The sequence below is a fragment of the Cupressus sempervirens genome, chromosome 6 (genome assembly GCF_028749045.1).
Source record: "Cupressus sempervirens isolate cs-2001-9-10 chromosome 6, ASM2874904v1, whole genome shotgun sequence".
In the NCBI taxonomy this organism is placed as follows: Eukaryota; Viridiplantae; Streptophyta; class Pinopsida; order Cupressales; family Cupressaceae; genus Cupressus; species Cupressus sempervirens.
Window position 1 is genome coordinate 561,432,461 of NC_143123.1, and position 11,047 is coordinate 561,443,507.

At 32.7% G+C, this 11,047-nt stretch overlaps 1 protein-coding gene across 1 annotated transcript; it reads right to left on the reverse strand.

Moving 5' to 3' along the window:
* Positions 1–9,240: 9,240 nt before the first annotated feature.
* LOC149553503 (dirigent protein 11-like) lies at positions 9,241–9,869 on the reverse strand. The gene has a single exon (XM_089789914.1). The coding sequence runs from the start codon at positions 9,863–9,865 to the stop codon at positions 9,350–9,352; it is 516 nt and encodes a 171-aa protein (XP_089646040.1). The 5' UTR covers positions 9,866–9,869; the 3' UTR covers positions 9,241–9,349.
* Positions 9,870–11,047: the final 1,178 nt, after the last annotated feature.

An 11,047-nucleotide genomic window follows, 5' to 3' on the forward strand; every position in this document is an offset into this window, starting at 1 on the left:
GTATCTATTAAGCTCTTCATTATTTGTAGGTGTTAATCTATATGGTGCTTTGTTTTTCAAACTAGCTTCAAGAATTAGATCCATACAATGACTTATACTTCTTATTGGACGTAAACCATTAGGAATATCATCAACAATAATATCTTTATACTCATTCAACAATTTTTTAATTTCTACTGGTACTCGGCTATCACTATCTGTTGTCACTCAGTCATTACTAGCTTCTACTACTCAGTCATTACTACCAACACTCGGTCCTCTAGGAACTATGGCAAAATGGACTTGATTCTTTTTTATTTCCTTTTCAAATTGTTTCCCATTAACCATGCAAATTTTTACAACAGTACAATTAACCTCATCTGAACTTTCGACCAAAGGTAGCAATGTTTTTTTCTTCTCATTTACCCAAAGAGTATATTGATTCAATCTTTCATCATGTACATCATATCTATCATATTGCCAAGGTCTATCCAACAAAATATGACAACAATCCATGGGCATAATATCACACAAAACTTCATCAAAGTAATGTCCAATTTTAAACTTCACAAGGCATTGTTCACTTAGCAATATCTTATGCTCATCTTTGATCCATGAAACATGATAAGGTTTGGGATGTTTCAGCTTCTGTAATTGCAACTTGGTAACTAGCTCTTCTAATGCCAAATTTGTAGAACTTCCACTATCAATGATCACCTTGCAACATTTTCCAGCCATCTTGCATCTAGTCTTGAAAAGACTTCTCCTTAAAATAGGATCCTCATCACTTCCCTTATTACATAAGGTTCTTCTCACCATCAAATTTTCTCCAAGGTAAAAGCACAGATCTGTGTCATTGTTTATGATACCTAAACCTATTTTGGTCAAATCTCATTTCTCTATCAAAAATCATTTTTTTTCAAAAACTAAAAATACCCTTTTATAGATCTCAGATTCAATATCATCATTATATAAATTTTTGAGTGTTTTGATTAGTTATAATATGTTACAATATCAAAATATTATAAATCAATATTTCAATATTTCAAAAGATGCTCCCTCAAAAAAGGAAAAAAATAGTAAATCATATCAAAAAAATTAAAAATCATATTTATCTCTAGAGGAGAGAATCCTCTTCATGAATATATAATTTTTTTTAAGGAAGGTATAGATTTGATAGGGAAGTTTTGACAGGAGGAAAAAACTGTTGGATTCTGATAAGGTCAAACTTGAGTACTTATAACAAAGAAAATATACATCAAAAATAATTATTTCTTTTTTTGTTCCCTAGCTATACATGTCATCTATAAGATATTTTCAAATTAGAACAAAAGAAGATGATTTCCATATACTTTTTTGATGGGAACTACACCCTATATTTTTTATAGTTAAAAAAGGGACTTCAAAATAAAATAAAATGAATAAATTCTTACTCAAAAAAATTATAAAAATTAGAGGCATAAAATTCATCCAATTTTACACATTTCATCAGTTTACATCATCTTCATATTCTAAACACAAATACCATTTTTATTGTCATTAATGTTGAACTGTCACATTCTAATATCTCATTTCTTTATAAAAGGTGAAATAGGCTTGTGCTTCTACCCTCCAACCTTAGGTCCACTTGGTGAACCCTCATCGTCTTCTTGAATCACAACATTTCTGTTAGCTTCCCTACTTTTAGATGATCTACATTCAAAAGATTTATGTCCCTCTTTACTACATATAAAATAATTACCATGAAATCCACCTCTAGAATAGGAATTACCTCTTCCTCAGTAAGAATTAGTGCATCCTCAATAAGAATTACCACTTTTCCATTCAGTCTCACTTTTTTCATCATTCTTCCATTCAAATTTTCCTTTATCCTACATAGAACTATCAGATCTGGCACTTTCTCCATAAGATCTACCTCTACCTCTCTGGAATCTACCACCTCTACCTCTTTGTCAAGATCTCCTTAGCTTTCAAAGCATATTGATATTCTTCTTCTACACTTTCCAACTTCACAAAACTTATTTCATCTTGAATTCTAGATCTCAATCCATTAATGTACCCTGCAATTTTCTCAACATCATCATCCATGTGTCTAAATTTGATGTCCAATCTATAGAATTCCTCGATATGTTCTTTCACAATTATGTCCTTTTGTTTCAAATTTTGCATCTTTCTTAATAGGCTAACTTGGTAATCAGTAGGGAGGAATTTTTTCTTTACCTTGTTCACCATCTTTGGCCAAGTTTTGATCTTCTCCTTTCCTCTCCTTTGTCTATTAGTCTACAAGTGCTCCCACCATAGTGATGCATGACCTTTCAACCTAGTGACTTTGATCTTCACCTTTCTATTATCATGAGTGTTTTCATACTCAAAAAACTTCCAATCCAACACAGCATTGGTATCCAATTTTCTATCATAAGGAACAAATTCCATAGCAAGCTTTGAATTTACCCTAGACAACACTCACAACAATCTTTCCTCATCTTGATCTTCTTCAGGTTTTGGATTATAGTTTGGTGCTACTACTTCATCATCACTTACATCATCAAGATGTGCTCCTCTCCTCTAGGCTATCTCCACAGCATCTAATCTAGCTGCAATTTGTCTCAACTAATCCAATATAGCATTATCAACATTATTTCCTCTACCACAAACCATCTTTACAAATCAGGGTCTTGCAAGATCGTAACCCTCTACAAGTTATAGGTCAAATCCGTAGATCTACCACCCTAAAACTAAATCTAAATTAGGATTCTACATGATCCAATCTCCACAAGGATGAACGTCAATGCTCTGATACCAATTGATGCAGGAAAAGGGTGAATAACTAGGGCAAAAGGCTCACCCAATTATCCAAACCACCCTACAAGAGTTAACATAATGGAAGAAAACATAAAGAATAGCAACCAAAGGAGGAAGAAGAGTGAAATACTTTTATTGATTCATCAAAATAGCTTCATACATGCCTAGCTATAAGGCATTCTGGGTTACAGCCAATTAGAAATACATTCACATTGAAAGATCCAATTGCAAATTTGCACTTTTAGTTCTGCTCTCTAATCTTCTTTGAAAAAACTTACCTACCTCTAAACAGTCTATATATACTTGCCAAAATGGTTTACAAATTATTCTAGAATATTACATAAGAGGAAGGTCAACCCAAAAATGGTCTAGATGCATCCCAAGAAAAGGCCTTAACATAAATGTCACGATCAAAATAAATCCTGCAAGTCGGCTCACAGAAATCATATCCAAATGCTGACACTCAACATACATTGGGTAACTTGGCACATGATGAGTCACTTGGCATACAATGGGTAACCCAGCACATGAATAGTCACTTGCATACATTGGGTAACTCAGCACATGAAGAATCACTTGGCATACATTGGGTAACTTGGCATATGAAGAGTCACTTGGCATACACTAGGTAACTTGGCATATGAAGAGTCACTTGGCATACACTGGGTAATTTGGCACATTAAGAGTCACTTGGCATACACTGGGTAACTCGGCACATTAAGAGTCACTTGGCATACACTGGGTAACTTGGCACATGAAGAGTCACTTGGCATACACTGGGTAACTTGGAACATGAAGAGTCACTTGGCATACATTGGGTAACTTGGCACATGAAGATTCACTTGTCATACACTAGGTAACTTGGCACATGAAGAGTCACTTGGTTAACACTAGATTGCTAAAGTAACTTGGCATCCATTAGAGCTATAGTTACTCAGCATCCACTAGAGCTATAGTAACTTGGCATCAACATGTAGAATGAACAAAAATGAGTAGGATAACAAGGCAATCCAAGATGCTCCTTCATTGGGTCATTAACCAATTTAGTTTGTTTCAAAGCTAATACCAACATTCTTTTTCAAAATCACATTGGTATAATAAATGGTCCACTATTTTAGAGCTATTCTTGTACAAGAGGCATCTAGAAGGTCATTCAAATCCCACTTTAGTGAAACAGTTCACCGTTAAAATTCTTTTTTCTCCAAGCTACCCATAGGAATATGTCTTATTTTGGTAGAAAACATGTCCCAAAAGAGATTGAGAGGGATATTAAGTTGACCCCATCTTTGAGAATTGAGATTAGTTCGTAACCTTTCTTGACACTGTACTTTCCATATCTAGAGGCACTCCAAATTAATTTTCTTTTATGTCTTTATGGTTTACTTTTCTCTTATTGATAAAATGTTCATAAAGTTCCTTTTTGGGGTATTGAAGATTTGTTTCTTTTACCGACTTCTATCTCCAAAATTCATTTTGATTTTCTAAGGTTTTATATTTATAGTCCCTTGAATACTTACCCCAAATGTTTAAGAGTGTGGTTTTTATATTTAGAGGGAGATTACTAGTGTCCAGAGATGGGAGTCTTCCCAGAATAATGCCTCCCTTCCAAGTCCTATATCTCAAGTTAAATTTCTAATTATGATTGGCTTACATTGTCGAATGAAGTTCCATGTTTTGGAACCTTTGGGGGGTTGATGGTTCAAAATATAGATAATAGATCAATTTTGTTTAGGTATTTATGATACATTATTTTTTCCCATTTTCTCTCCTTTTTCGTATACATTCTTTATATCATTTTTTAACTTAGATTTGTAATATCTATCCCTCCTAATTCTTTTGGTTTGCAAATATTTCCCCAATTAGATTTGTAATATCTATCCCTCCTAATTCTTTTGGTCTGCAAATGTTTCCCCAATTGATCAATGCAATTTTTTTCATCAATGCCACTCCAGAAAAAGAAAAAAGAAAAAACCATTTTCTTATCTATTTTATTTTTTATTCATATTGGATTTCCACAATAAAATATGGTGTTAATTTGTTTATGATTTTTGTCATGTAATTAATACTTTTATGTGCATAATTTCATATATTTCTATGTTTGGTGCAATACATCCCCCCTCCCACCCCTTTCTCTTCACCCCCTCTCATTTACCCAAAATTTAATTATTTAGATATTTTTATGTAAGCCCTTACGTGGTAGGAATTTTTAGTCAATACTAGTTTCATACTGATCAAGTGTATTATTATTTTTTCATTTATTACTAGTTGTTGGATTTAGATCTACACTTCTACTTCAATTGAATTCTTGAGAGTATTTTGCATAAATACCTCTTCAGCTATTAAATCCCATCTAGTGTTGCATTAAACTTGCACTAATTATTCAAATCATTATGGGATAATACACTTGTCCTTAGAGAGCACATTCTCAATCCCCATCTCCATGTAACCCAACAAGTCTTGGGTGTCATGTTGAGCTTTGTGATTGTGAGGGTATGCTTAATTTTAGAATAAAATATCTTATATGATTCATTTTGTGAATGGATTAAGTATGTGTATTGATTTGATCTACTGACATTTGTATGTTTGACCTTCATCCCAAGAGGTCACATTTCTTATAAATACTTTAGCACACTTGATAGGACCCATGTCCCTATCTTAAAAAATGTTTTTCAAAAATTATGTAAGTTATAAGTTCAAAACATCCTTTGGTGTCTCTATGAAACTGAGTGTCATCTTTGTAAGTTATTTTGGGATCTACATTCTTTTGTGTCACAATAGATTATCATTTTGAGTGACTATACTATTTTCTCCACTACTTTTAAACTAAAATGTCTAAATCTATTTAATTCTACTTTACATGATTACTTTACAGCACAAGATTTACAAAAGGAAGCCCTAGAAATGTGTCAAATTTTGTTTCTTGTAATGGACTTGTTCATCTTACTAATAGTTTTTCTATCTATGTATAATCTCATTTAATTGTCTCTAGTATTTGGCATCTACACTTACTACATTTTCAATTATGGCTGACAGAAACCCTAACAGATGGAAGCTATCTCTAGTTTTCATATTTTTTAACATTTGGTCACTTGTGAAATAACCAAAGTAGAGGGGGAGGGTGAGTGAGTCTATTATGTCCAATTATTCTTTATGGCTTCAAACACTTTAGTGCCAATTCAAACTTCAGTAACAATAACTCGATGATCTCATTCAACATTAGAATCCATACTTGTAATCAATTTACTTCAAACTACTATTTCACTATTATTAGCTTTATCAGCGATATAACTTGATTTTACCTAGTTGTATTATCAAGAAAATGACATTAAAATAAACTTGAAAACTAAAAGAAATCACACACTTGACACGATGATTTAACTTGGAAACCCTGTAAAGGGAAAAACCACCTAGAACCAACAACCCAAATAATTTCAATCTTCTAAACTGAGGTCTACTAGGAGCCAACATTTGTAAAGGTTACATAAACATTTTTAGTGTGGTCTGATTAGAGAGCTTTAACATAAAGATAATTTAGACCTTCTCACTCCTTGATCTTTTCTAAAGAGTGGCCTTTTTCTAAAGGACTTACAAACATCACTAATCGATGTTACTATATAGGATTTCATAGACTTGTTAGGTTTGGTTAATTAAGAGATTTTTCTACTACAATGGTAAGAAAGTAACAATCAAAAAATATGTTAGGTTTAGCACTGCCTTTCTTATTCATATCTCTAATTGGAAATATCTTCATCATTCTCTTATCTCCTTGTGGCTAATTCACTTCTTCACACTTTCACTTTGATCTTCCTTCTGCTCTACTCGGTTCACCTTTCCATTTTCTTCTCTTTCAATTTCATCAATAGTTTGGCATTAAATAACAATTAAATAAAATCAAAAACCAAAAGCTTTCTTGATCATCTCCTTAAATAGAAATCTTCCACCTTCTAGAATCCTTTAGATTTTTCCACTTCACCATAATTAGAGATATTAGAAATTTGATGTTTTTAGTCACATAGAAAATAGAACATTTATTGAACTGTGTGCTCATCTTTATATTTCATGAATCTCCATAAACATACCTTAATTACATTTCTCTAGTAATAGATTTTCTAACTATAACTTTAGCCTTTGAACTTTCCTTGATATTCTTTATTTTCATCATAAGACAACCTAAGATCTCATCTTTCTTAACTTGTTCTTCCAGCTCATATTTGGTGAACATTATATTTCACTCGAGGAATACATCCCTTGGTTAACACTACCATTACTCAGACAACAATAAACTTTAGCTTTTCTTATCCAACTCCTCAATGACAATTGTAGTCACTTAGTGAGTACTATATTTCTTATTTCACTTGGTTACTCAATGTAGCTTGTATACCTTGTGAATACATAAATTGCATTATTACACAACTATAAAGAAATCAAACCAACATGAAATTATTATATTTATTACAAGGGGGAGGGGGGCTACCATGAGATGTTATCAGAGATCTTACTGTTAAAAATCTCTAGTTGTAGATAGTAATAAGAGTTGTTCATTATTATCCTTAATTTTTATTAAATTGACTTTTGAAATTTGCATTTTGATCATTAGTTTAATATTATTAGAGAGAAAAAAATATTCCTTTAATCCTCTAAAAAATTAAAAAGATTTTATAATGCGGGATATCTTTAAATATAATCCATTTCACAGCTCTAACATTTTTAAAAGAATTCAGATTGATGAGGTTCTAATTTTATGAATTTTAGATAATAATCTTTAAGAGAATTGGGTCTCCATAAAATAGTTTTTTCTTAGCTCAGTTGAAGAGAAGTCTATGAAAATAATATTATTTTTAAGGATGAAGACTCTTATCTGAATGTTGAAGTTGGTTTCGAGCAAATACCGAACTAGGGTTCCAAAGGGATCCACATCACACCATTTGGCAAAAATATCATTTGTTTGACAGTAATCCCAAGGCCCATTAGTAAAGACATTGTTAATGATAAGTGTTTAGGGTTCGTTTGTAGGTAAATTCCTTAAAACCCTACAGGGTTTCACGCAAAATTCACATTTCTTTCACTAGGAATTGAACCATTTTAACTAGACCCTTTTGTGGAATTGAAAGAGGCAAGGGAGATTTCTTCTGTCACCTAGAAGGGTCTAAAGGAACAACATTTTCCCCCAATGATATACTAGAAGAATTGATGGCATTAACCCAAATTTGAGTATTCTTTGAAAGAACATTAGGGTTTCTAGATTTTCCATACTGGTCATCATCCCTCTTGTCCCTTCTTTTAGCACTCAAATTCATTGGAACTTTAATCAGAGATTAAAAAATATGGCTTGGGGAAAATTTCCTCTTCATTGAAACGAAGCAATCATTCATCAATGCAGTCAAAGAGTTCCTTGTCATAATTTGAACTAAAGGCTTAGTATTTAAAGCACCTAACCAAAAAGATGAACTATAACCTCCCATAGGAGCCGAAGAGGCAACATAGAAACTAAAGGTGTTCAATGATAATACAAGTGAAAAGCAACCCCATTTGCCCCCTATTGCCTAGTACACAATTTATAATTGTTTTTCAAAAGGACATATTCAATTAAGCTATGTGTACATTAGTACAAATAGTTTATCAATGTTTGAGAATTTAAAAGGTATCTAAAATGGAGGATGAAGATTGTTTTCCTCAATCTCAAACTTGAAATCCATAGTATTATACATTTAGAGAAAAAAATTATTTGGTGAATCTTTTAACGTTAAAAAAATACAAACAAATATATAAAAGAAAAATTGGTGATAATGTTTAAAATTTATTATAAAAGAAAATATTGATTGACATTATAATTAACTACTCTATATATAGTAGACATCTAATAAATTACAAGGACTAATATTCCCCACTATTATTTTCTTTATTTTCTCTAATATTAAATAACATAAAATTTATTTTAAAAAATAAAAAATTACTAATTTCATAAATAATTTGCATGAACATTTCTTACATTGCAAAGATCTTATTTTTATACTACTAGCCAACATACAATTGATAATGTTTTTCAAAAGGTGAATACTGAAGTATCAATAGTTAAAAATATATCTAATATTGAAGGAAGCCTACCCTTCTCATGTTGAACTCATAAATTACAGCATTTTATAATTATCTCTTCTAAGATAACCTCTCTATGATAATTATGATCTTTTATCAGATTTGATTCTAACTAATAGAAAATTTTAAGAATTCATTCCTCAAATATATAACTATTATGAATATGATTTAGTTAAGGTTTTTGTTTACTACAATAGTGAATGTTGCTTTCATACATGAATGTTGCCTTCATACATGAGAAGGCTTACAGCTCTAGCAGCGTTAGGATCTCTACTATAATACTATGTAGCAATAGAAGTTCCATGTACTCTTCAATCCTGATTGATCCTTTTATAATTCAATAATACAATTTTCAAATAGAACTCATTACCTCACAAATACATCTCTTATATATTACTTTTAAAAACAAATTGAACACTGAAGGATTTTTTAATTTTTTTTTGACAAGACTTGCGCAACATAGAAACGGGATATCTTAACCTAATCGGAAGGCGGTGTCGAATTTGACATAACCCACATAGTCGTCTGGATTAGCGTTAAGAGTAACGATAGAATACCCACGAGCATTCCTCAATTTTCCTGTTCCTCCCACCACAGAAACCTCTCCTCCAGAGGATTCCATCCATAGATCTGTTCCATACAACTGAAGAGTGCTTCCATTGTATTTCTTGTTCTCAAACACAACAGAGAACATTAGGTGAAGTGCATAGCCCTTCACATCTGAAGTGGCATACAGTCCTTTGGCCCTTCCCACGACTGAGGAGAAGAGAGATGGGCCTTCAGTCAGAAGATCATCTATAACCAGCACTGTTCCAAACCTTAAGAGCTCTGATGATGTCCCATTTACTCCTGCAACTACTTTGGCCGTTGCATTGGCTTTCTCCACTATGTCATGCATGTAAAATACAATCTTCTCCTCTCGTCTGAATACCCAAGAAGAAGATATCACAACATGGAGGACGAGCATAAGGATTAACATTCTTGCAGCCATTGCAAATCCCTAATCAAGACTTCTAAGCACAACATGAAAAGATAGATTTAATAGAAATTCAGAGAGATGGGCAATAGCTCTTTTCGAGAGCATATCACGTGGCTTGCCAGAAGTTTACTGTGCAAATTGCGAGAAATTATTGAGAAGAGTAAACAAACTCATGTTATTATTTAAAAATCACATGGAATGTATAACTTCGTCGAAATTTATTATTTTAGACATAGTGGTGGTAAAATAGTATATTTGGCTTGGTAGTTGAGAATGGTTGTTAAGATTCCAAGTTCGCATTTATTAAATATGAACGTTGCTCCAGAGAGTTCTGCAAATTAGTTTATTTATGTCTTTAATTTCGGAGGACATAAATGAAGCATTGAATATATCTCAAATCGATGACCATGGTAATCGTGTCCCTAAGCTTAACAGATGGATGTGATGTTTGCGTCTCTTGTCTGAAGCTGATATGCACCTCATCACAATAATCGTAAACTCTATTATTATTATTATTATTATTTTTATTGAAAACTCAACTTCTGGTTTGTAAACTGTTATGTTTTTTATTTTTACGTTATGTTCTGTGGCTGTTTTATGCAATGTTTCGTATGTTTTTTTCCTTTTCGTTTTCAATAATCATGTGCTTATTGAAAAGTAAAACTGCAATTGAATTAAGAGTCATGCATTCTATTTATGTACTGTTAATAGAAATTATATTATCAAAAGGAAATTTTAATGACTAATATGTGTGATAATGCTTATTTTGATAAGTAGGAGATAATTTCCACAGCTAGTCAAATTGTGATATGAATATCAGGATTTAACTGTGTGATTTTGAGTCAAACTCGATGACCCATGTTTCATGAGTAGTGATTCAACATGAATCCATCTCTCATGAGAATAAATGGAACACTTAGCACTCATTGGATCTAGGTGATGCTCACAGGGGTGAAGCACCGGGACTTCCCGGGAGGTCACCCATCCCAGTACTACTCCAGCCTGAGCGCGCTTAACTACAGAGTTTCCTCCATACTTAAACCCAAAGCTTGCAACCCCATTTAAATGGGGTTGCAAGCTTTGGGTTTAAGTATGGAGGAAACTCTGTAGTTAAGCGCGCTCAGGCTGGAGTAGTACTGGGATGGGTGACCTCCCGGGAAGTCCCGGTGCTTCACCCCTGTGAGCATCACCTAG

What these genes read in the sequence shown, in the direction of transcription:
- LOC149553503 (XM_089789914.1), bottom strand. Translation starts at nt 9,865, where the DNA reads ATGGCTGCAAGAATGTTAATCCTTATGCTCGTCCTCCATGTTGTGATA.